Source organism: Scomber japonicus, chromosome 15, assembly GCF_027409825.1.
Source record: "Scomber japonicus isolate fScoJap1 chromosome 15, fScoJap1.pri, whole genome shotgun sequence".
Lineage (NCBI taxonomy): Eukaryota > Metazoa > Chordata > Actinopteri > Scombriformes > Scombridae > Scomber > Scomber japonicus.
Window position 1 is genome coordinate 11,319,823 of NC_070592.1, and position 26,779 is coordinate 11,346,601.

Genomic DNA, 26,779 nt, shown 5'->3' on the forward strand with positions numbered 1-26,779 from the left:
GCTGCTTGTAATTCCCCTCTCTCTCACACTTGCGGTTTCCTGTCCTACTTTCGAATAAAGGTTCAAATTCCCAAAACATTTTTAAAAATATCACTCTCTCACTACATGTTCAAGCCTGAATCTGATTCAAAATGTGCAATTGGAGCCTTAGCAACAAAGACTTTCACTTTATGACCCCTTTAAATGCTCCACGCTGTTTAAAATAAGGGTCGGTCAGGGCAGATAAACTCTCAATTCTGCTCTTTTTTTTTTTTGAATTATAAAAAAAGGACACCACCATCCCTCCAGATTTTTTAGATATTGAGTATCACTCTCACTACAGCCTCAAGTAAATAAATCCAAGGTTTGACAGACCTGTTTTAACAGCTACAAATGTTTAAGGTTGGACTTTTATTCTTCATTCTAAAAAGATATGAGCGAAACATCATCATATTTAGAATGATGAACTTCTTCATAAATACCTGCCCTGGACACAGTCTGAGAGACAGTCATAGTCAATAAAAGATTTCAGCACCATCTGAGATAAGAGATCACCTCCAACGATTGTCTGCCTCCATAACTTTATTTGATACTGATACATCAGGATGACGTAGGTAAAGAGAAAACAACGGGTAAAGTTTACTCAAGTATTTTGATACCCAATCCCCTAAAAGTGTCATATCGAGCAAAACCATTGTGTCCATACATTCCTGTTGGAGCATTAAAATGTTGTTTGTGTATGTTTGGGATTGGTTGTGTAGGGGTATTTCAGATAACAACTTGATTTCAAGAATATCCTCAAGGTAACTACGCCCAAGTCGAGACGCATGCATCCGGTATGCCACCTGATACGCCTAATCCAAAGGCGTGAAAACTCCTAAGCATGACAAGATACGGGATGAATCATGAGGAAAAGTGTACAGTCACGAATACCCGCATCACCTTCAAATTAAAGTTTTGGCTGCCGAATATCAAAATCTCTTTGATTTAACTGTCAACAGCATTGTCACATAATCAAACAATTAACTGGATGATTTAGAAAAAACATCGGGGAAGAAAGAGAAAGTTTTGGCTAATTCCAACCAGATCCAATCCCAGCTGTCTGGATGATAAAAACAAACCTATGAACATTCCTGCACCAACACAACGAGAGGCGGTGTCAGCCACCATGTTTACCGGCAGCAGATGGAGGTTTTGGTATGCAGACCCCTGACAGAGAGGAGGCGGCATCACCTTCCTGATGCATGATGTCATGGACTACCACCTCTGTCTGCCAGCACTGTCCATTCCAAGACGCCGCTCATCCTTATCCCATCAGGGTATGAGGGTTTGTAACATCACTCCTCTGCTTACAAAGCTGGTGTTGAGTTACAGGTAGGTTGCAGGTGGGGCTCACCTGGAGCGACAGTTAAAAATGAGCCAAATAATCTAAATTCGACTTTTAAAAAATACTTATTCTGAATAGAAAGAAGAAAAAACCTGCTAAACATCTCTTTAAAAACGGGCCCGTTGCCAGTCTGACTTCCTTTGGTTTGTGGACTCTTGGAAAGACGCAGCAGTGCAGGAAGCAGAATTGAATGCATCTCTCCAGGGTTAGTCTATACCCAAGAGAGCCCGCTTGCTTTCCGTCTTTCTCTCTCTGACAAAGCAGTACGAAAAATTTGGCCCAGACCGCCGTGCTGGAAGCTGACAAATGAACACCGAGCTGGCAGCAAGTTTGTGGTTATGAAACGAACTGAAACTTAATTTAGCACTCATCCAAAAACAAGTATGCAAGGTCGAAAAACAAGATTTAGTGAATGTAGGTTAGCCATAGCGTTTTATTTTTCCTCTCCTGAGTTTACTGTTTCCAGTTCAGCATGCAAAAAAGGACTTTCACAGTTGATGCACACTCTAGCCTGCACTGTTCATTTAATAACCAAACACTATGCAGAGGGGGGAAGCCAGCCATCTGCACCCACTGTTTCATATGTGACGTTGCATACCTATAGCCTAGTTTAAATGACCACCAAGAGGCATTGTGTTCCAACTGCTCAAACCACTTACCAAGGTGTTCTGGGGCATATTTAAATATTCATCTTTTGCAGTGTAAACGCGTAGTAACGCTATTTTGGTGACAGTGTGCCCAGGCCTAATCTTGCCTCAACAGTTGAAATAGACAGTATATGTACATTAGTTTTCTCAGCTAACCTGTGTGAAACAAATGTGTCGCTTGTGTGATGTATCAGCTGTGTGTGAAAACAAGTGGTCAGCCGGACACCGCGAAGACGCATGACAGACGCAGGTGTGAACAGCGATGTGTTCTCAACTGTCCACTTGTGCCCAGATTACCAAAACGCATTTTCAAACCAAGTGTAAACAGCCTCTGAGCCACTAAAGGCATTTTTTTATGACATTTGCTCCCTGAGTCACCACATCCCGACTCCTGTACCATGACCATGTGTGCTACAGGTGTCCGTTAATACGTGTGAAATGATGCATCCCAGTGCCACATTATCATTATCGTACCTCACTGTGACTTTGCTGCCTGAATTTCACGTTTAAAGAGAAATATAAGCAGAAAATAACAGTTTACCATCTTAAACACTGTTTACCTGCTGGTGGGAAGTCATTACTAACTCGCGCTGTGCAGACCGTAATACTTTATTTTCAATTCCACTGGAGATCCGAAAGTTCCCAAAAATACAAAATATATCCGAATGAATTCTGGGGAAATGTGTAAAAAATGATGCACATGACATCCAGAATGATTACATTTAAGGATTGATGCAGCTAGAAAAACTTTGACTCAGTGTGACCATCACATACAGGATATCTATGTGATATTATCATATGTGATATTCAGACAGTGTAGAATACAAAGATTTTCCAGCCTTAAAGAAAACAACAGGAGAAAACTGGATATCAAGAGGCTGAAAACTAACCAGTGCTCTGACTCACATTTACCAAGATCTCTTATCATGCAAGTATGCACCTTACATATACTGTAGATGGAGGTTTTGAAATTGTACATCCAGATAATAGATGCTGGCACAATCTCACCATGACACTCCTGCCAAAATTTCTCACTCATTGCTGTACAATCATCCGAGCGTTACCTGTTATCGTGCCTATTAAGCATGAGTACAGTGTTTCCCAGTGGCCATGGCAACGAGGAAGACTGATTGAGCCGCATGAGCAGGAAGTGCTGCGAGGACAACAGGATGTGCCCTGGCTCCGCCGTCGAGGGTCTAAGAATTCTAGGAAGTTATTGTACTTTGTGGAATGGGCTCAGGAATGCAAGATGTCTGCCTTCTTTTTTCTTTTTTTTTTTAGGTCTGAGTCGTATCACATGTTGGAGGCGACAGGCTTTGAAGATAATGTGACCCCTATTTGATGCATGTGTGGCACAGCACTGGCACACGGATGTTTGCGGTCACCCACCTCTACATTCTCCTCTGACAGGCTGAAGGTTGCACAGACGAATATAATAAAAACTCCCCTCAGCAGTAACTCAAGCCGATGGACGCAGATGTTTTTTGGTCACATCAGCAAGGTGGATGGCAAACATGTCACCTGGAAAAAAAAAAGGATGACAAATATGTTCCTTATAACCTCAGTGGAAGGTGGCTATCAGTGAAAACAATGATAAGTTCCGGATAAGTAAACAGATGCAGGAACCTTGACCACTCGAACCCCCAACGTTCCCCTAAAATTCCCCTCATGTAGGTTGAGCCTTGGATCAAACATTCTTTCCAAACTGTGAAACAATGTCTCGTATACAGTATGTGGTGCTGCTGACATCGTGTTCTGACTGGATTTTTTTCATGCCGTACTGAAAATAAACCAACTCCGGTCACGTTGACATTAAAGTGAAGTGAAGCGGTATGGAGTCTATATGCATGTGCTCGAAAACAAACTCAGGAAAAAGAGGCAGCTCTCCAGGTGATATAAATAAGCAAAATAAGCACATTCTGTCTGGACAAACTGAGACCTTAGAATAACAAACAATAAACCATCATTTGGATTTTAACTAAACTGAAACAACACACCCAACTGAACGCATAAGTGGGAGAATTTAAGTTATCAATTGATCATTTAAATAAATGTATCAAGCAAAAATGACAAATATATGTTGGTTCCAGCCTTTCTACGTTTTGTATCACTGTAAATGGAATAAATTTGCTAATTAGAATAACAAGCATCACTTTGTGCTCTAGGAAAGTGTAATGAGCATGGCTCTGTTTTTTACTGACATTATTAAGAAGTTGCCAAAATAACTGACATAAGTCATGAAAATAATAATTTGTTCCAGGATTTAACTATGGCTGTATCATAACTTCATTTTTTATATTTTGGGCATGTTTTTATTGGGCAAGTTTTGTGTATTCATTAACATTAGAAAGCTCAGGATGCCTGTCCTAACAAATTCAACTGAACTAGGGAAACAATAGTTAGCTAATCTTTTAGGTCAGTTATCAATCAAAACTGACAAACAATTGTTAGTTACAGCTTCTCAAACATGAGAATTTACTGTTTTAAATTGCTGTAAATTGAATATGATGGAGGGTGGGAGGAGGGGTTAGGCTGTAGGTCAGAAAAAATGAGCAATTTTAAGATGTTACCTTTGACTATGAGAACTATTATTTTTCACAATTTCTGACATTTTACAGCTCAATCACTGTGCTTATGTGTCTTTCTGCTACATCACTGCAGACTAACTGCAAAACACTGATGCCTCTTATGTTGTTTCTCATCTATAAGTCAAGATTTTAGTGTGTAAAAGATGGATTTCTTTTCTGCAGTTGTAAACATGAAAGCTATGGTTTTTGATGTTTGAGTATCTTCACTACTGATAACACTGCAGGTTTAATCTGAGTCATTTAAAGTTGCTCACTGCACACATCAGTTAGTCCAGGAAGCCGAGCTCTTAATCCGCACTCTCCTCTCCCGCCTGTGGCATCTATTCACACTTTTTCCTGCAGACAGATTATGTATCCGGTAGCCTGACATTCTTAGCTTGCGCTGCGTTTTTGATCTTTAGTTAGCCACACCGCTCTAATTGTACCCCCTCCTCCCCGCTCCCCCAGCAGCTCTGCCTGTGTGCTGGATGTTTCCGCTGTGACAGACAACCCTTCTCCCTGACGCGTGGATGGAGCTGTCCTCCTGAGGGTCAAGGGGCAGAGGGGTCATGGGTTAACACCAGAGGCTGCGCTAAAAACAACAAACAAGTTGTCCCCAAATCCCATAACAGGGGCTGAAAGGACTCACTTTCTGGTCCTATAAATCCCATCACACCCATAAATTAACAACTAACGTCAGACTCTTTTTCTACAGTGAAGTCACCACCATGAAGCTGCTCGGTGACGGGTTGTAGCTGTTTATACATCATCGTCCGTGTTGCAGTCAGCTCATCTATTCAATCTGTAAACGGTAAAAAACAATCAATGGAGTGAAACACGTCGAGCTGATGGGGGATGAGGGTTAGCACACTGATCCCCTGCCGGATCAAATGTTTGCTCGGTGCTGAAAGCTACGTTCTGCCTGTGGGATCAGGGTGTCTGTTTGTGTGCCTAAAGGTGTAGCAAACCACACATCACCCCCCCTCCTAACCAATGATGATGTGTTCTGCAGTGGAGAGGTTAACAGGTTTGACCCCGAGTCCCGCCCCCCCCCACCTCCAGGCATGATGGTCAAAGACAGACAGGTTGGCCGACAAACTAAGAAACATACAGGAAGACATGATACAAAAAATTGAGAAACTTTAGCTACAATGAAAGCAGAGCACCTCCTCAGCTGCATGTTAGACCAGGGACCCCCATTTGATTTTTTTTTGGCAACTAGCGATTACTTTCATTATCAATTAATCTGTTGATTCATCAATTAATCATTTGATGTCAAAAAATGGTGAAAAAAGCCTAATGTGATGGTGTCTTTTTTTTTTGTCCTGACCAACAGTCCACTTTAGTTCACTAAAGAAACCATAAATGTATTTGTACTACATTATATTCATTTGAGAGATTGCAGAAAACATGACTAAAAATGATGTAGCTAATCAATTAATCCACTAATCTTTGCAGCTCCAGTATTTTTCAAGTCACGCATCATCCTTAAAACAACAAACAATGATTTTTCCGTCATTGATTTTTCTGTCTGACAATCAATCAATAAAAAGAGAAAAAGAAACTGGTCAATCAAATAAAATGTCCATCCCAGTTTCACAGAACGCAATGTAGCATCTTCATGTTTCTTGTTTTATGTGTCTGAAAGTCTAGAAAAGCAGACAATCCTCACATCTGAGACGCTTGAACCACTGGATGTTTGATGTTAATGCTTGATTAATTACTTAAAAGGAGTAGTTTCACATTTTGGGGAATCAGCCTATTTTGCCTTCTTGCTGAGACTTTGATGATAACATTTATACCGCTTTCATGTCTGTACAGCAAGTTAAATCCAGTAGCAGGTTAGCTTAGCTTAGCACAAAGACTTCAAACAAATGGAGACAGCTAGCCTGGCTCTGTTCCAAAGGTAAAAGTGCATCTACCGAAACCTTTTAGTTCACTAATTAACATCTCAGGTCTTTAACTCATATAAATATCAAAGTGTAATGTCGCATTGTGGTTTTTCTGTCATCTCCTTCTCATAATCCGTTAACTGTGGGCGCAATTATTAAGGACTACTGTCTGATTAAAAAACGAAAAAATGAAATTATAAAACAGTTCACTCAACAAGATAATAAATCAACCAAACGTGACTCAATTTCCAATAGGAATATTAATAAAAAATAAATAAAAATAGACTATTTGTCTTGTTGGCGTTGGGTGTGGTGGTGAGTTCACTGCCCTCAGGGTTCCTGGACCCTAGTTTAGTTTCACTGCGTTAACATACCAGTCACACCAGTCAATCATATGCCAGGATTTGCATGTGGACTTCGCAGTAATATGCCGTATTGATATCAGCAGTAATTTTGGGAGAGTTAATTACTCATCGTTACTACTGCTGCCAAACCCAGTGCTTCTATAAAAAGCTTTCAGCATGTTTGCCAGTACAGGTTAGGTTAGTTCCAGATTCATCTGGCTCCAGAGGATTTAAAGGATATGTTCAAACAACAGTTGATTACTCAAATGAAGAGTGAAATAGGTTTTCTTAGCTGTAATCCTCCCTCCTGTTCATACTGGCAATTAAAAGATCCTCTTGAAATCTGCTTTCAATGTAAATGATGGGGGCTGAAATCCACATTGTTTCCACACAGTTATTTTGCACAAAAAATCATTTAAAAGTTGATGTGAAGCTTATATGAGTTAGTCATATCAAGTGGATATCTGCCACATTTACAGTCTTTTATGCATCAAATTACCTCTTTGTGTTTCCCTGTTGAGCTGCAGTGGAAGAGCAGTAACAAAAAGAGGGACTTTGGCAAGAAAAAAAGACTGTAACACTGAAAGATGTCCTCTATCACTTACATTGTAGGTACATTTTAAATCTTATAATGGTCAGTATGAACAGGAGGAATGATAACAGCAAGAAAAACATGTTGCAGTGTTCATTTGAGCACCTGATTGTTGATTTATGACAGACTTTAATACGGAAATTGTGAAGCTGTCCTTTAACATCAATCAATGTAAAGAGCAGCAAAGGCAAGCAGCCAATGTGATACAAAATGACTACATGTATCTAATGCCCTCTACTGGGAAACGCTGTCACTTCAGATACAAAGTGAGCATAGAGGGAAAAACCCAGCAGTGTTTACAATCTTTCAGCTTTGTAAAGCCTTTATAAATCTAAGCTGCTACCTAGTATGAAACCCATCTCACAGTGTTTTATTCAGTTAGCTCTTAATTTAACTGTTAGCTGTTAATCCATATACAAACATGGATGTCCAAAGCTCTCCCCACAGAAATACAAGTAAGCTGGGAAAAATACTTGAGCTGCAATGATGAGTCTATTAGCTGCCAACTATTACATTAAATTAATCAACAGCTATTTTGATAATAATTGAATCCTTTTGAATGATTTTTTAAGAAAAAAAAGTCAAAATTCTCTGATTCCAGCTTCTCAAATCTGAATACTTGTTTGTTTCTTTAATCCTATTTGATAATAAATTTATACTGTATCTTAAGTATTAAGTCTTGTCTGAGGTTGGTCAGGACAATACAACACAGGCTGGTGCTGCATGTTAGATTTTGGGAAACAACTAATCGATTAATCGAGAAAATAATGGCAGATTGACAATGAATATAACTGGTAGTTGAAGCCCTAGAAAGTAGAACCTTTATTGATTTATTAGCCTGAAAGTAGTAAAGAATTACATTTTTTGAGTCTTTGAAATTACTGGAATCCATCTAGAAAATATCCACCAAGTGTTTATTAAAATCAGTCAAGTAGGAGGACATGACTTCAGTTTCCTAAATTATACCTACAGCCCTGTCTGAAACATTGTATTGTAACATCAAAACTGAATATTAATGTTAATATTTTAAAGATATCAACACATAGGTGCAGTTTTGGTTGTATAGGTGAACATTACTCTGACATGAACTTGTGTACAGTGATAGTACAGGTAAGTTACCAACATACCTGCAGTGCAGAGGTGCAGTAGAGGTTCAAAGGGTTGTGCAGTGCAATATTAACATCCCCAGCATGCTAACTGTAACAGTATCACAATGCAACGAATTAAATAATTGAATGATACAAGAAGCACATTAGAGAGGTAAAAAAGTACAAATGAAAACACACTTGCTATCTCTGCACTTTGTGGCACTTTTCAAAAAGCTTTTTAGTTGTTATAACTGGTATAAAGTGCAAAATAAACTACGTTAATTGGAGGTATTAGCACCAAAAATACGTTAAACGAGAGTTAATGATGCTAGCAAACAAGGTTGTCTCACCTGTTGACGCTTACTCTGCCGGATACTGACTGAAAGAGTGAAATCTCATAAAGGTTGCATTTTCAAACTCTTCCGTTGTTTTAAATTGGGTTTATTTTGAATAATAAGTCATTATTGTCACTCTTGCTTTGTTTGTTGTCATTAAAGGTTGAATATGTAGAATATTTATAAAAAAGCTATATTTTTTTTAAAATAATACAGCCACGGGGCGTTTTGAGGGGTACAGAATGAAAGTATTGCTTTTCCATAAAAAAAAATATTTAGTCTGAATTAATATTTTTTTAAAATTTTTGACGGGTTCGACAATGACGTTCTGACACGTTCTGTGTACATTGTACCAGCCAGTTAGCGGCCGGAATTGCGGGTTGCCAGGGTTGTCTGTTGTTCCGGTGCAGCTACTGTAGGCTGGCACTGGGTGAAATGGAGTTGTAAACAAACACGGCCGTGTTGGACTTACTAAAACCAGCGTTTTTTGCTCTCAAGTACAACTTTTCATCACAAAACTTCGAAGGTAAGACAGAATATCTGTTAGTCACTGTAAATAAGTGGTTGTTTACCTTTGTATGCTGCTGGTTCACTGAGTTTTTAGCGCAATAATAGTGGTACTGTTGAACTCGCCAAGGTCTTAGCTTTCATATGAGATGCTATTTGCTTGTGTACCATGAAGTATCAAAACGGTAGCAATGGAAATGTGGAGAGTGGGTTGACTTTCTGACGCTATTCGGATTTTGATATTTGATCATTAACCTCTTAACGCACGCTGTTCCGTTCACGGGACGGGACGGATGTTAGGAGGTAGCCACACTTTCTTCTGAATGTTTTAAACACCAACCCTTAAACATATATACTCATGCCGTACATTGTTCGAAAGCTTAGATTGTTCTGATTCATTCAAGACCACTCACGACTTATATGGTTGCTCACAGCCGTAATAGTATTAGCGATTAGCTTGGCTAGCCACTCAGCTAAGTGAGAAAAGCTATAATGCCTACATACCTTCAAAGTCTTCCCTTTATCCACAACGATCATCTTATGACACAGGACTTTCTGTACAGCTCGCCAAGTATCCATTCTTGTGAAATATGAAATCCGTTTCCATAAAACCGGAATATTTTCCTCAATATGTCCATGTATTTAGTCCAACACGTAATGTAATAACACAAATAACAAACCATATACGGTCCGTTTACGTCATTTCTTGACCTGCGCGTCCATCTCAGAGTACACGTGACTAGATGTTTACGACCGTGAGCCTCTTCTGCTTTTGACGACACCACACACAAGCCAATCGGTGTTTAGGATTAGGCAGTACATGCAGAGACATTGCTGCTACTCCCACTGGCGTGTTACAATGTAATGTACCTCGGTGGTTTCAAGCAGAGACATTATTGTTTCAAGTCAGTTACAGCGAGGGTATGTTCGCTTCCTGTTTTCAAAATAAAAGCACCAACTCTATCGTTATGGTTTTCTTAATAATAAAAGGCAACGGGTGTTTTATTTTGTGAAAATGACCGGAAGTGCGTTACTCGCCACGGCTAACTTGAGTGGCTCCGAATTCGCAGGAACAAAACTTTAAAACTTTAATGTTATTTGGACAAATTATAGCGTCACATTGTTGATCTAAAGGGCTACTTTCTCGCCTAAAAAGGTTAGACATGTGGATAAAGTGGTATATTTACAGAGTTAGAGCTAAAATAAAATCCGACACCGGACCTGGCAACCCGACTGCTGGAATTACTTTTTGGTTGTTGCGACTACGATCTCGAGACATTAGATGGCGTTGTTCTGCTCATTCTACATATTCTACCTTTAACACCAAACGTTACCCTAATAATACGTCATAGGCCACGCCCATATTAATTTGTTCATTTAAACAGTTAAACGCTTTTCGCCAATCAGACTGCAACAAACTAACTACTAACTAATACTTTATTAAAAAATCTAATTTGTAGCTGCTTGTTTTTCATATTTATGTTATGCATCTGCTGCTGTGATTTGTCAGTCTTTTAAAATACTTTTAACTTAATTTTCTTTATTGACAGTTAATTTTTTAATTTATATCTCAATGTGTAGGATCATTTAACCACTCTAAGTTTAAGATTCTTTACTTTACCAGTGTACCTTCTCATGTATTGGCTACATATAGCAATGACATTATATCTGGTTGTGATTACATCACTCATGCTCTCAATAAAGTTTTAAAGGAAAAAAACACATGTCCTGTAAAATTAAAAGGCTTTTGGCCAACAGGTGGCTTCACAGCATCATGATCACTTAAATTGGTGATAACTTGTTCCAAAGGTGATGCATCAAAATAGACAAGGTGGTAGAAAATCAATATTTAACAACATGAAACATTAGTAACATGCATTGGATGTTTGCTCATGACTGTACAAAATCATAAATTAGTTTCTAACAATGAACACCACAGTAGAATCAGGCACTATACCTGTTAGTTAATACAGCTTCATCAGAGGTTAAGAATAACACATTAGTTTGTACTTTGGACTTTTAATTGCTGAATAACTAACTTCTTCATCCCAAACTCTGGATCTGAATCAGTCAATATATTTTTGAAACTGACTGATTTTGTCCACTAGAGAGCAGTATAACTACATATATGCAGAGCACTGGACCACTTTCAGCAAACCCTTTAATTCATTCAGCCAGTCATGAATACAATATTATATCATTCATGAATGTGTGCTTGATTCAAACTATAATCTCAGGTTTATAAACATGTACAGTTAAGCTTGTAGCCTACTTGGAAACGAATATTCATATTCCATTAATTGTGATGTCTGAGCACACAACAACACATTTTCAGCATTTTAACTTCCAAACAAAATGGTGATCAGACAGAAATGCCTGTGTCTTTTTTATACGTGTAATTTAGATTTTATAGTTTCCATGCTGCAGAAATTGCAGCTGAAAATGTCTGTTTCATCCAACCACCATGTAGTCCTATAAAAGTGAAATTCTTTAGCTCTCACAGTAGGATGCTATGTTTGCAGGAGATACTTTCATACACATAAAACACAAAAACACAGGTTGTGACTTCCATCAAGTCAAAAGTTAACAATAACAGGGCAGCACTGTTGCCTCATAGCAAGAACCCTGGCCATCTCAGTTCCCCTTTGAGTGGAGTTTTTATGTTCTCCCTGTGGGTGTCTGGTAGGTGCTCTGGTTTCCTCCGACCATTAAAGACATGTATGTTAGGGTTAATACTCCTGTCAGTGCCCCGATGGACCACCTGCACTGGCAACAAGAACTGGAGCTGGTCCCCGGTTGCTGAGCCACAGCTGCCCACCGCTCCTATATGATGACTCAAATGCAGAAGATAAATTCAATTTCAAAGTATGTGAGTGCTGAGAAATAACAACAAAAAGATCTCAGGACATGATTTGATGTTTAATAATGTCATGTATTTTGTATCTGTGTTGTCTGCTGCTCTGTGCGGGTCTTTAAGAGGGAGATTAGAGAGACTGGTGAGTCAGACGGACAGATGTGTCATCAGGTGAACCTGTCTGACTCCAGCAGCCACCACAGCCGAGCTTATTGTCCCTCTCTGCCCGTCTGTGCCCTCGTTCTGCAGCACCCATTATTCTCTCTTCCCCCTTTTGTTCTCCTTTTCCTCTCCGTTTCTCTCCTCCCTGCGTCTCGCTCTATTCCCTTCTGTCTGTGTCCTCTTTTTACGCCTCTTCACCCACTCCTTTCTGTGAAGTCACTGCCCTGGTTTTATTTCATGTCTGATGTCTCCATCACTTCTGTTTTTTTTTCTCTTGGTCTCATTTTGATGATTTTCTTTTTTTTAAAATGCTGTCCATCATTTTGTTTTGATGTGGCTTCCCTTGTTTCCATCCTTCTAAGATCTGTGAATGGGATCATTTTCCTGTTGCTGCACATAAATTGACTGAACTCAAATTGCCTGAAAGTGAAAATAAAAAGAGATGACAGCACTCAGACAAGCTATAAATTGACAGAGTATTCTATTTATGGGGCAATAGGATGGATGAATACAATTTAATCTGTACCCCGCCTCTGTATAAGTAAAGCCAGCAAGCCATAATTACACCAAAAACATGAAATAAGATAGCAGAGGTAACAGTACACCCTGCTGGTGCAAAAAAGAGTAATTTCTGTTTTATTTCAGTGAATTCATGCTGGTGCGTTAAACAAAATAAAATCAGTGGGTGTGTGAAAGAAAGGCGAGACGGATCTACTGTGTGTTTGGATCTGGATGAAAGTGACTGAGATGAGACGAGGAAAATACAGCTGCTGGGCCTCATTTGTAACAGAAGCCCGGGTGCAAAAAACAGAAAAAAAAACAAAGCAGGAAACACTTTGTTTTATCCACTGCACCAGTCTTTTTTCTCTTACTGCAAAATGTGGGACATGACAGTACTAATCAATTACGGAATTACATAATCTAACTAGGTCAAACAACAGCAAATGATATCAAAAAAGATTTCTGAATCAAAAATTAGGATTGTAAAAGAAGTACAAACCAATGAAGCTTCATGGGAAAACCACAATTTAAGAATATCTAGGGCAACGTTTTTATAGCTTACATTTTTGAAAAGCCTTAATATCAGTTTCCTCATAGTAACAAATGGTTAGAAATAGTTTTGTGCCATTCATCCACATTTAATCTCAGGATTTGAAACATAAAATGTCAAAATGGGGATTAGGTTGGGAACTCTGACACCAGCAACTACCATCGCAAGTCGGTGCTTGTGTCTGTTAGTGCTGTAAAGTGGCAAAATGTGTGTGTGTGTGCATGTGTGTGTTCTTCATCAGTGGACAACAACGGCTCTTTTCATAGCTGTCAGTGTATCCGGGTCAGCTGTGCAGGAGATGCTGAGAGTCCTGCAGCTGTTGGAGGGAGCAGGAGGGAAAGAACAGCAGAGAAAATGAGGATAGAAAAAGAAAAGAGTGTAGTGTAATGGTGGTGTGTGTTGAACGAGGAGATCTCCCCTATACAGCTCGACAAGCAGCCAGCTTACAGTGACATAAACCAAAGGAGAAGAAAACAAAGATAGGTTTATGCCAGCAGAGGACTGCTCCTGCTTGTTTTGTCTGCATCTCAGGCTAAAACGAGTCATTCTGTCTTTTATTTGGGTTTCTACGTGTGATTTCACATCTCTTAAAGAGAGATGTTGACAGTAGGGGATCTTGTCTTTGTGTGAGATGATGATTAAGGTTTCACTTATCTGGAGGATGACTCAGTGATAAATACAGTGAGCAGCTGTGAGTTTGACAGCTTTTTTTGAAACGCTGCCAAACAAGCTTTTAGACACATCTTGCAAGGTTATGAACTGATTTATGACCAATCACATGAGTGGTTTTTAAGGATATGGCTGGCGATTTTCCTATATTTTTCCTATTGTCAACAAAATGGACAGAGCCAAAACAACAAAGTCTGATATATCTTATTCCTCTGTGGCATAGACCTCTGTTATTGTCCAAAGACTATTAAAAAGAACATCAATGAGACACACTGCACAGCACTGGGTGACATGTTCCTTCATTATGAAGATTATGGCCACGTTAGTTTGTTTAGAAATGGCCCCAAAGACTGATAACAGTGGTCATATTTTCAGTCTCCAGAGAGTGGTTATGTCTAGAGCAGGCACGACTGAGCATGTGCAAGAATGTGGGTCTGTTTACAGTTTCAATAGCTTGTTGTGCTATGTATTTACTACATTGTACATTGTAAATAACTTCAGTATAAAATGGTTGTGATATGTAGCACAACAAGCTAGCATTACACAGAACTACTCTCCAGAGACAGTAAACATGATTGCTGTTATTCCTCTTTGGAGACATCTCTAAACAAACTACAGTAACATCTGTCCACAGGGAAAAGAGGATCTACCAGTGCAATCGTTTGCCTCATTGATGTGTTTTAATCATTTTTGGACAACAACGGAAGTCTACGGCACAGAGAAATAAGATAAATGAGACTTTGGGTAAACACAATACTTGTGAGTAGATGTATTCATTGTTGGTTTGTTAGTTCTGAACATTGAGATTTGTTGACAATAAGAAAAATACATAGAAAATCTTTTCTTATACACTGTGACTGTGTTGTATCAGAGATAAAGATAAAGATTCACATGTAGTCTTTTATAGTTTAGTTGTTTTGGAGGAAAGAGGTTTATACCCAGTGTCTTCTCAGAAAGGCTGATTACAAACCGAGGATAGTGCTATCCCAAGAGTATCTATAGTAGCACACTGACCTTTACATACAGACACAGACAGATTTCCTCGTCTTTGCAGTGTTACATGCTAAGGGGGTCTGTTTCTGCTTTTAGAGGGATGATACCATGGTCTAAGGCTATATATACTGGAGTTGTTTATTTCTGGAACTAAGCACAGCACGAAGAAAAGGCTTCACTGTGTGCTGATTAACTCGCTCCAACAGATCAACAGTCAAGAGTCAATTGACCCAGAGTCAATGTTGGTTTATCTGCTTGTGGTCCAGATTAGAGTGGAATTATTTTTTTAAACACTTTGGATACTTTCACACACTAGTACAAGACAGTGTGTTTCATGTTAGATTCACTTTTTGGTGTCTGAGTTGATTATGGTTGAGTAGCTACAGTACTCACAAAAAAGGGGGTGACTACTTAAAATTCAAAAGAATCTGTCTCTTGTCTTTTCATCTCTTCCTATGAATTCTGTTTATGTCTGTTTTTTTTGCTACTACCCTTCTTATCTCATCTGTCCATTATCATTTGTTTAATCTTTTCTTTTTCTCTTGAGCTTCCTTCAATTCTTCTTTCACCTCGAGGGAGTCAAGCTTACATTTCCTCCTCATTTCCCATACAGTCTTCAGCCGTCCATTGATGTCAAAGTGCAGAGGCGAGCTATTAAGCCTTTGCCATGAGGAGTTCAGAAATTACTAAAACATTTAAATTGTTGACCCTCGAGACAGCAGATGACAAAACACTCTCATCATACCACATATCACACAATCTTCTTCTTCTTCAGATGGTTTCGTAAACTGCTGTTTCTAAGCTCAAGAATGAACTTTTTAAGACAATACGTATCAATTTATTTTTTTTTTTATTTTTTTTTTTCAATTATCAAGGAAAATAATGATTGCTTTGGTTTCACAACATATATCAGTTCACTTCATTCATCCCTTTCAGAAGACATACTATGAACAGACGCTGTAGCGGAAGCAGTGATTATTTCATTGATATTTTATTGTCCCTTCTTCCACACGATGTATCTGATCCTCTTATACTCGTGAGCTCAGACAGCTCCATGACCCACAATACAGGATGGACTCATGAAGACAGTTGCATAATAAGACCTGACCATGTGAGAGAGGCTTATTCACTCTAACCGACAGTAAACCCACTCAGGTGTGTGTCATAACTACTTTCTGTCATCTCATTGAGAGTTGATATTTCACGTTCAATTAAACAAGGTTTATTTGGCCCTGAGGGGGAAAATAATCTGTCGCCATGTGGACAGGGAAGAGAAGACATATGAGGACTAACACAACAACGAGGACTGACACAGAAGGGTTACAGCAGCAGCAAAGATGGTGTTAGCTTCCTATTAAATCAAATTAAATATAAATGAGTAAACAGTAGCACAGTGACAGCACAAACAATAATAAATACAATATTTTAAGCAGAGTTGGAGCTGTTGTTGCAGTTTAGCGTTTCATAGAGCCAAGGAGAAGTCAATTCAACTCAAGTCTAGTCAGGTCGATTTTATTTATGCAGCACCAAATCAAAACAGAAGTTATCTCAGGGCATTTTTAGTCTAGACTGTACTCTTTTATTTACAGAGACCCAACATTCCCCCGTGAGTAGCACTTGGCAACAGCAGCAAGGAAACACTCGCCTTTGACAGGAAGAAACCTCGAGCAGAACTGGCAACCATCTGCCTAGATTGGTTGGATTGAGAGAGAAAGAACAAGTTGGGGAGAAAGACACAGAGATGCACAGAAACAACAATAATAACAGTAACAACAATAATAATGAATTATTATAATAGAAGTAATTTTATTTTAGTAATTTTTTGGCTAATTTTAATAGCAGCAGAGGTGGACGTCACACTTGGACATCCATCTGTCTGCAGTCGAAGGTTGCGTGTGAGACGAAAAAGCACAAAACTCTGGGGAAGATGCCAAGTTAGTAACATGCAACAGTGGTGCATAAATGCATACAAATGAAGAAGAGGGGAGGAGAAAAAAGTGCATCATGGGAAGTCCCCTGGCAGTCTTAGCCTATAGCAGCATAACTAGGGGCTGGGCCAAGACAAGCCTTATTTAATGGAAGGAGATTATTTAATGTAACATCTGTAAGGTAATGTCTCTATAAATCAATATGCAGCTATAATTTTACCTCCCTGTATTTGACACTTATATTTGCAGGCTCACTACGTCTTTATTGGCCTGCATGTATTTTGCACCATTTGCATTTTATGTAGCAGAGGGCATTTATTAGACAGCCTCCCTGTTTAGAAAGTGAAATGCTGCTTTGTGCAGAGCTGAAAAACAGATATGTGTAAATTGTACGTAAACTAGAAAAAGGGCAACTTCAGTTAAACAGGTATTACTACTGCCACTGCACTACTACTACCACCACTACTACGTACGACTATACTACTACTACTGTTTCTACTACTATGCTTTTAAAAATAGTAATGCTATACTGTTTTACTGCTACTTACCTGATCTGCTGTATTAATTGTTTAATATTATTATAAATTAATCTTACTTTTGGCACTGATCTATAATTACCATTATTACTATTGATAGTTTTATCAGTAGATCAGTATTAATAGCTGTACTTACTGCTGCTACTGTATGCTAATGATGTAAAATAATGGTAAAATATGTTTGAAGAGAATGATGATGAATGTAGTTTATGTGTGATCAGTTGGTTGCACTTTACTTAAATTGTGTGTGTGTGTGTGTGTGTGTGTGTGTGTGTGTGTGTGTGTGTGTATGCGTGTGCGTGTGCGCGCGCTTTACCAGCAGCTGAGCCCCGTTAGGAGGAGTCTGTGTCGGTGGGAGGCGGTGCAATGAGCCGCTCTGTGCTCTCACTGGCTGCTCAGCCTCATGTTTGGAAGCTCGTTCAGAGGTCCGACTGTCGGGACCGATGAACGGTCAGTAGAAACTGAAGCTCAGTGTGCAGACTCTCAGCTGCACCAGAGAACCTGGCAGGACCCTGGAAGCGAAGTCAAAGGACACTTTTACGCACGGATGTGTGTCTGTGAAGAAATGGAGTGCATTGAAAGGACTCAGACACTGTGAAAGTTTGCATTTCGTCTTCAAAACATGGAGAAACAAATGAAAAGACAATTAATCACACTAATGTCAAACATCAGTCTCGCCTGGCTTTAAGGTGCAGCGGAGGATGACACCTGCACCCCTTCCTGGCGAGGACCGACGCGTTGTTCCAGACTTGGCATCTCTGAAGAGTAGGTCAAAGCTTCTGCAAGAGTGACTTTCTGCCTCTAATTCTGCATCCTGCTCGCTGTCATCGCCTCTTATCTCCTGCATAAACAGTGCATAATTTATTGCGCTTCTTCGCACCATCGCGGACTGCGACAAAAACAATAATCATCTCCTGTCCTGAGACCTCATACACACAGGTGAGCGTCAGAGCAGCTGTAAGGAGGACAGTGAAGCAGATTAAATGTTAATATTTTAGTGATACCACTTCTGTAAGCATTTTAAACTATTTTAATTTTTAACAAAGAGAATCTTACATGTAAACACCATAAAGTAGCCTATATTCTGAGCACAGTGTTCAATATATTCACCATCTTGTCTCATGCATGTGTTCATTAAGTAGGAGATAGAAGGAAGTCCTTTTAATAGTTTAAAATGCAGGAATCTTAACAAGGTGTACAGAATTTGAACATTCATTGATATCAATTTTCTCCTCATATTTCTCATTTAAGTCTGTAAAAATGATCTTGCTCCACAGTGTCTGACAGTAAAGTTTATATATTGTATCAGTTTGCTCCATCTATCCAATTAAGCTACATCATGTTTCCAATGAGTGAAATATTCAAACCCAAGACCTTAATGTTTTTAGGCTGCATTGCTCCTGCTGATTGACATCAAATATTACAGTCTTGTGTGTCATTTAATACACGTTTCTACAACATTTGGTGTAGCATATTTTGTATCTTTGGATAAGTTGAGATCTTCTCTACACTTAAAGATACATGTCTGTGGATTTGAACAATGTGTGTCCATATAGTTTCTAATGACTGTTGAGGCAGTACGGTTGAAGAGGTTAATGTGAACTACAAGGTGCATTTAACAGTTTATGATCTGGACTGATTTGAAGTGGAATGTGGTTATGTGCAATTAGGCATTTATTCATTTTTACTGTCCATTAGTTTCACTTCTGTCTTCGTTTGTGCTCTAATGTTGCAGGTAATGTCTCTGCTGCCACAGACATTTAAATTGTGTCCAGCTCACCTTGACATGTCTGCACTGCTCATCTCTTCATGCCGTTTCCCTGCTGAGAGATCACATCCTTTTGGATATTAAGAAGTAAAAGAGCAAAGGGAGCTCAGCCTCAAACACCTCCACTCACTACAACACCACTAAGGCTTTATAATCTCTGGAGCACTGACTCACGATGGGCACTGTACTATCACTGTCACCCAGCTCTCGCAAATCAAGCTACTATGACAACCGGCCGGGTTCGCTCAGCCACTACCCGAGCCTCAGCAGCCGCTCTCTCAACAGCCAGAAAGACCGCGGGCTGAAGAGGGGCCAGTCCATCTTCCTCCCAGCACTCACATGGAAGCGACTCGTGGCCTCCACCAAGAAGAAGGGCAACTCAAAGAAAGGCTCTGGTGGTCTGGCAGCCCTAAATGACCCACTCAACAACAACAACAACATCAACATCTACCAAAAGGACCCCGTGCTGCACCTCAACCGCGAGAATGTGAAGAAGTCCCTGTCGTGTGCCAACTTGTCCAGCTATGAGGGCCCAGCAGGACTGGGTCTGGGGCTCGGCTATGGCCTTGGGATGGGTCAGGGGCACGGATTCAGCTACAGCAAATCCCAGCAGCTTTCCTCTGTGAAAAAGGTTCCCCAGGGGACGGTGACCTCGTCCCCCAAGCGTGTCATTGTCCAGGCCTCCACCAGCGAGCTCCTCCGCTGCTTGGGGGAGTTCCTGTGTTGTCGCTGCTACCGCCTGAAGCATCTGTCTCCGGCTGATCCGGTGCTCTGGCTGCGAGCTGTGGACCGCTCGCTGCTGCTTCAGGGCTGGCAGGATCAGGCCTTTGTTACACCGGCCAATGTGGTCTTTGTCTACATGCTGTGCCGAGACGTTGTTGACGGCGACCTGGTGGCATCGGAGCACGAGCTACAGGCCATCCTGCTCACCTGTCTCTACTTGTCCTACTCATACATGGGCAACGAGATCTCCTACCCACTCAAACCCTTCCTGGTTGAGGCGGGTAAAGAGGCCTTCTGGGACCGCTGCCTCGCCATCATCGATGCCACCAGCGCTAAGATGCTGCGTATCAACGCAGACCCGCACTTTTTCACACAAGTATTTGCTGAACTCAAGAGCGAAGGTGGCTGTGGTCCTCAGGACTATAGTCGAGTGCTGGATCGGTGAGAGGAGGTTTGAACCCAGCTTCTTGCTGACCGCATGCCTTTTTGTATGCTCATGCACACAGACACACACATTTTGTCTCATACTGATTCCCCTCCACCTTGTCTGCTTCTGCTTCCCTGCAGAGGCAATGGCGGCCTATTTTGAGTTATTTAATCATTCCATCTGTGTTTGTTGCCATTGTCCCCTCCATCCATAGATAGCAGGAATTAAAACCCCAAAAGGTTGTCTGCTAATTGGCTAAGAGAGGTACATTTGTTTTTGTTTTTTCTTGAAATATCTGCCTGAGTTTACTTGAATTGAGAAACCATTTGTTCCACCTGTCCCATCTGACCTCTCACCCCATGTGTCCCAGTCGTCCCAGCTGCCCCTCTGGATTTGCACAGCCGGGCATCCCAGCATCCTCACTCACTTATCTGAATGTGATCAATCAGTGTGCACGGGTTACGGAAGATGCCATCAGCACTCACAAAGCACCATGTAGGATATTTCACTGGTAACGTTCTAAACATCTGAGTGGATTGAAATGACATTTTATGACTGAAGAGGAAAATGTGGCACAAACATATAATCCACCTAAATTATATTTTCCTGGGCAACATAAGGAGACATCCATCAGCTGGCTAAGCCTCAAGTTCCAGCAGTGAAAAGTGACTCAGACTGATGGGAGCAGCTGAGAAGTCCATGTCAGGTCCTGCTGGTCCTGCTGTGCGCTGTGTAATCAGTAAAGCAAAACGAACAAGCAGTGTTTCGTGGAGCCTTCTGAGGGTCATCTGGCCTGAGGGGACAGTTGCCGGTTTTTATCATTACTCACTCAAACCTGCCTCGACTCCTCTGTGTTTTTATCTCATCTCATCTAAGGAGAGTTTTCTGGTGGAAGCTGAACACACCCTGATTTATTGTGAGTGCATGTGAATGTGTAGTATATGTATGGCCATGTGTGTGTGTGTGTGTGTGTGCGCATTGTGCTGTGGACAGCAGTCAGGGTCATCAGCTGTTTACCCCGTCCTTTGTTCCTTACGTCTTGTTGACAGGGCACCCGCAGCCTTGGTATTAATGAGATTAGCAGATTACTGCAGCCCCACCCCTTTTCCCAACCTCTGCCCCTTCTTGTCCACTCTGCAACCCTGCAGAGATCGGCGGCTAATCCAGACCAGGCTGGACCAGGCTGGACTGTAAACACACACACACATATGCATCCACACACACATTTAAATTCCCTGTCGTGTGTGCTTTATTCTCCTCGTGCATGAATAAAACCACTGTGTGGACACGTGTGGAGCTCAGGGTTCAACATAGAAGCAATGAGCTCTCTAAAAGATATCCAGGCAAGAATGTCTGTTGTCGTTGCCTTTGAATTTGTCCCACTTTCTCATAAGTCACCTGCGCGTCCTCATCTGCCATGGAGACGGACCAGGGACAGGGGAGTTCTCCTGTCTCCTGTTAAATTATTCCCTTGAACGAACCTCGGCATTTGTGCTTCAGTGGCTTTAATCTGTATATCCCCATGTGTGTTCATCATGCATGTCAGAGGTGGGTTACAGATTTTCACTGCAAAATATATGGATTTTTTTTAAAGCGGATCAGCTTGAACATATTTCTAGCAGGATTTTTTTGTCCCCAGACATCCAAAAGTTTTTTTTAGCTTCCTGCTTTAAGAGGTCACGGATCACAGCAGTTTACAGAGAAGTGGGTAATTTTGTAACATTGAGGGAAAGCACAAATTAGCTGCTGTTTATGTATAAGAGTGGCTTTCAGTATGTAAACAGGCACTAGTTAAACTACAAAGGCTATACTGCAATTATATATTTATATGTTTTTGTATTGGAGTATTTTTCTGTTTTGAATCAAAACTGATTAAGTTTTTTTATGACAAAAATGAGTCCTACATGACATGGTGGTTTCCAACGTTTTCTCCCTTTAAAATGAAACTTGTACCTGCAACACCTCACTTTTGGTTTCATATGTCTACTAGTTGAGACCAGTTTCACCAAAGAGTGGTTGCTTCCTTGTTGTATCTGAATTTAGTAAAATTATACAGTCATTTACAAGACAAATATGAACAAATAGGCATCATTTTGCATAGCAGAAATAAGTTTTTTCTGCTTTCCCCCTCTGCTAGTCATATCAAATATATCTTGTAACCTCTTGTGTTAGGTTGGGAGAGACTGGTATAGCATGCTGTTGGTTCAGGAAGCTGCTTCAGACTTAAAGACATTCCACCATGATGCAGTACCCACAACAGCATGTGGCAAATCCTTAATCTTATTGTGGTCTGGCATCTGGAGGTTTCTGTGAGGTTTCTGTGTGCCACCTCCCTCCTCCATGTGCTCTTGCACACTTTGCTGCAGCACTATATACTCACCCACAAAGTCATATGATAAACATCCTGACCTTTACACACATGTGCATACACATAGAAAACAAACACACATTCTGGTGCACATACTCTCCGTGGGTAATCCAGTCCTAATCCTCCCACCCAATCAAATAGAGAGAGGGAGCGAGGGATGAAAACATGGGGAAATAAGTAAACGGTTCAGAATCCGATGAGATTTGGTGTCACACTTCCCTTACAGTTTTGGCCCTCGGCTCAGCCTTCAAAAATCCTGCTCTAACAAACTGGAGGCCTCAGAGACCCACAGCTCAGCTCTGCTGCCTATTCCAGCTCACCCAGGCTTATTGGAGTCAAGCCTGCCATCCTGCCCGCCTAAGGGATCTCGCATGAGCTCACACCAGTCAACCAGAGAGGAGCGGCAGCAGTGATTCACGCTCAGAGAGTAAAGAGCTGAGGCACCGCTGTCTCTTTTTCTGGAGCTTTAACTGGCAGCCATTTTGGTGCTCGTTGTTGCGGACACTGCTCCTCTCTTTCTGGTTTGGCCTCGGCTTTGACAAGGACACTTGTGTCTTGACTTGACCCCTCCTTCTTCCCCCTCCAACCCCATTTCCACAAACACTCAGCTGTTGTTCCCTGCCTGTTTCATTAGATTTGACACCCCACACCCGCCAGCCATTGTCAGGACGAGGAAGGGCAGAATGGGACTGTTTGTTGGCATCGGGTTCGTTGTGTTCGTGTGTGTGTGTGTGTGTGTGTGTGTGTGTGTGTGTGTGTGTGTGTGTGTATCTTGGAGTGAATGTGGGTCAAAGTTAAGGCCAACATCTGCTTCCACCACTCATCTCCTGTAGACCTGGATGTTAATTAAATCAGCAGATACAGTACAGTATATTCAAGTGATGATGCTGATATTTACGTGTGGCCTGATGTGGCCTGTTTTCTCTAGAAGCACGTTGAGAAAAACAACTCTTGCTAACATTTGGCTCATTCTTCATGCTCATCAATGGCTCAGACGCAGAGGAACCAAGTTCATTTAAGTCTAATTGAGTATTATGCAATTTGTCAAATATGACGCAATTTGGTCCTGATCAAAAAGGCAACTGTCCCCTCTTTCAGTACCTCTGTCCAATCAGTCGCCGAGCTGGATCACACAACTGCTCCTCCAATCGTTTCACAGAGCAGAGCGGCTTCAAAGTCAATTAACTCACATCTCAAGTGGAGCTCTAATTCTCCTCAACCAATCGAACCCCTCGGCATGAAGCCCGAGCACGGCTCAAACAGACACATGATGGCTGTGACATCTCTGTGGATAAGTTAATTGGGTTGAGATATTTAAACAAGATTAAACGTCACATTTAGTGAAAGTGGACCTTTTTCTGTGGATGGGACTTTATGTGGGACTTTGGCAACTCTGCTTGACAGAATATTTCAGAAGGGCCTTTGACTGGCTCTGTTTTGGACACTTTTGTTTGTGTGAACAATGTGATACAAGATTTTAAGAATAAATTTGGTATTATTTGATGTTTTTCTTACTGTTGTTAAATCCCATGAAAAGACCAAAACCATTAGTGTGTTAGTTTGCCTCTAAATACTGCTGCCAGTTCCTAGTGAAGACGTAACTCTGTAAAAACTGGTCATAAATGTAAAGTTTCATTTTCAAAAAAGGCTCAGTGATTTCCAGCTGGACACTGTAGATTTTTCAAACATTAGGAAATGTTATTGGGAACTACTTTCAGCTGCGGATGAATACACATTTGGTGCTCTAGTGAGTATTTCTGGCAGCAAGACGGTGTATGTACCGGGCCCATGTTCACCATAATGAAGGGACTTGTTACCCAGTACAACAGGTTGGCTCAGTAATGTGTTTATATTAATTAATTAAAGTTTTAATCTTTTCATGGGATTCGTTGACAATGAGAAAAATATATAATATCGCCACATTTATCCTTTAAGTCACCACAGCTCTGTGAGTTGTGTTAAGTTATTTCAGTGTGCTGCTGCTGCTGCTGCTGCTGCTGTAGGTTGGTGTGAAATTTCAAAGGCACACCGTAGACTGGTGAATTTGATGTAAATATGCTGGTGTGTTACAAAAGGAGCTGTCAAGAACGAAAAAAAAATGAACAAAAAGAAATTGTCTTGCTGTGTAGTAGCATGCATGCGAGCCGGGTAGTTTAGAAATGTTTCTTCTTCTTTTTCTTTTTTTTTTTTACCTCTGCTTTTGTTTGATTTGCTTTTTATATGTGATGGTTTAAATGAAATATTATTTCTTTGGTAACTTAAAACTGGATTTTATTGGACTGTTCCTTTATAGGAAACATGATGTCAACAGTATTAAAGTCTCTCATGATTGCAGGTCTAAATATCATTATGGTTCATGTTTAGAAATTAGAGACAAAAAATGGTCAACACTCATTTTCTCACCCTCTGTCCTAAAATAGCAAAGCATGAAGCGTGAATCGATACGGCAGAATTATAAATTAACATAATTTTTTATAGACTCAGCTGTCTTACCACCATCTCACACATGACTTCAGTCACTTTGCTAAGTTAGATGAGGTCAGTTTTTATATCCTGAGCTGTTTTATAGCTAAAGTGTTATTTGCAGCAACAAGAAGCCTTTTAATTCTCACTGGCCCGATATAAAATTATCAAGTTATCAATAGCTTTTCTCATCAATGCACCAGATAGTGACACAAAGGCGGCCATTGTACATGTGGCGTTTGTTTGTCTCAGGCAGCTCCAGCTCGGCCTGCTTCCTCAGTGATTGTGGCTTTGATTCAAAAGCTAAAAGGCTTTTCTCAGAAAGCTTTCTAAATTTTCGCATTCATCAACGCCTCACCTGTGTTGTGTCAATGCTGGATGGATGTTAATACAGAGATAAATATATAACTGTCTAGTGTCCTCCTCCTCCGCCCAGGTTCCCCTGAGTTTCCATGGTTACCTTCCTCAGCCATCATTGTAACTGTCACACCAAAACGAAGCAGCACATCACTTTGGATGACTTTTGTAAAGCCAGTACAAGTGTGTGTAGCTCTGAAAGTCAAATACTGTTGAAGGGCAAAACTTGAAGAAAAACAAATGTGACGGTTTCATTTTTTTTGTCAATGTTGTTGTTGTTTTCCTTTTTTCATGATGATGACGATGTTTACTATGTTGATTATTTAATAAAGTATTTGAGCTGAAATACAACACTGGTGTTTATGGTGTTGATTAAACCCCCGGGCAGCTTTTCACACTTTTGCATCTGTGAAGCACACACCCTTAACACATACTAAAACTGCCTTTGTTCTCTACACAGTACACATGATATACTCTCCGTCTGCAATCCAGATAACTTAAAGCTGGTAGTAAATTCATGTGGGACATAAAATAGCTTAATGCACCGCCACACAATAGCTTGGCAGTGCAGATGGCCTTTTGGCTTCCTGTCAGGGGGGGGGGCTGCGCTCCATCTGAGCTTGTCTCCGCAGTCATTCACCACCCTCTGCTCCAACCACAGGTGGAAATACTGTGATGCCGCCTCTGCAAGCTCACAGCAACAGCCTCCTCCCGCTATGATCTGAAAAATCGTGCAGCCCAGAAACATGAAGGAACGAAGGCGTTGCCACAGAGTTCAGAGCGCTTTGTTCTGTGAGGGTTTAACATGAGAAGCAAAGAGAGTGAAGCAGGTTTTCAGTGCAAATTTAGTAGCAGTGGTCAACAGAGCGTCTGCCTCAGGCAACCTTCCTGTGTCACTGTGTGTTATCACTGATCTGCACTGTTCACATGTATACAGATAAACACAGCTGGTATGACAACTGTGCACCTGCAACCTTACAATTCTTCTTACTTGCTTTGGTAAAATCCTCACAACACTGTGACATTTTCACTTTATGCATTTCAAGCGCAACAATACATATATCTTCAAATGATTTAGTGATGCATTAAGGTAAGAACTGCAACAATTTGCATTGCATAGGTTTAAATTCATGAGATAAAAA

The 26,779-nt window shown here is 40.6% G+C and overlaps 1 protein-coding gene across 1 annotated transcript; it reads left to right on the forward strand.

Moving 5' to 3' along the window:
* The first annotated feature begins 19,474 nt into the window (after positions 1-19,474).
* Positions 19,475-20,467, forward strand: si:dkeyp-92c9.2 (uncharacterized protein LOC571482 homolog). Its single transcript, XM_053334554.1, has one exon. The coding sequence runs from the start codon at positions 19,475-19,477 to the stop codon at positions 20,465-20,467; it is 993 nt and encodes a 330-aa protein (XP_053190529.1).
* Positions 20,468-26,779: the final 6,312 nt, after the last annotated feature.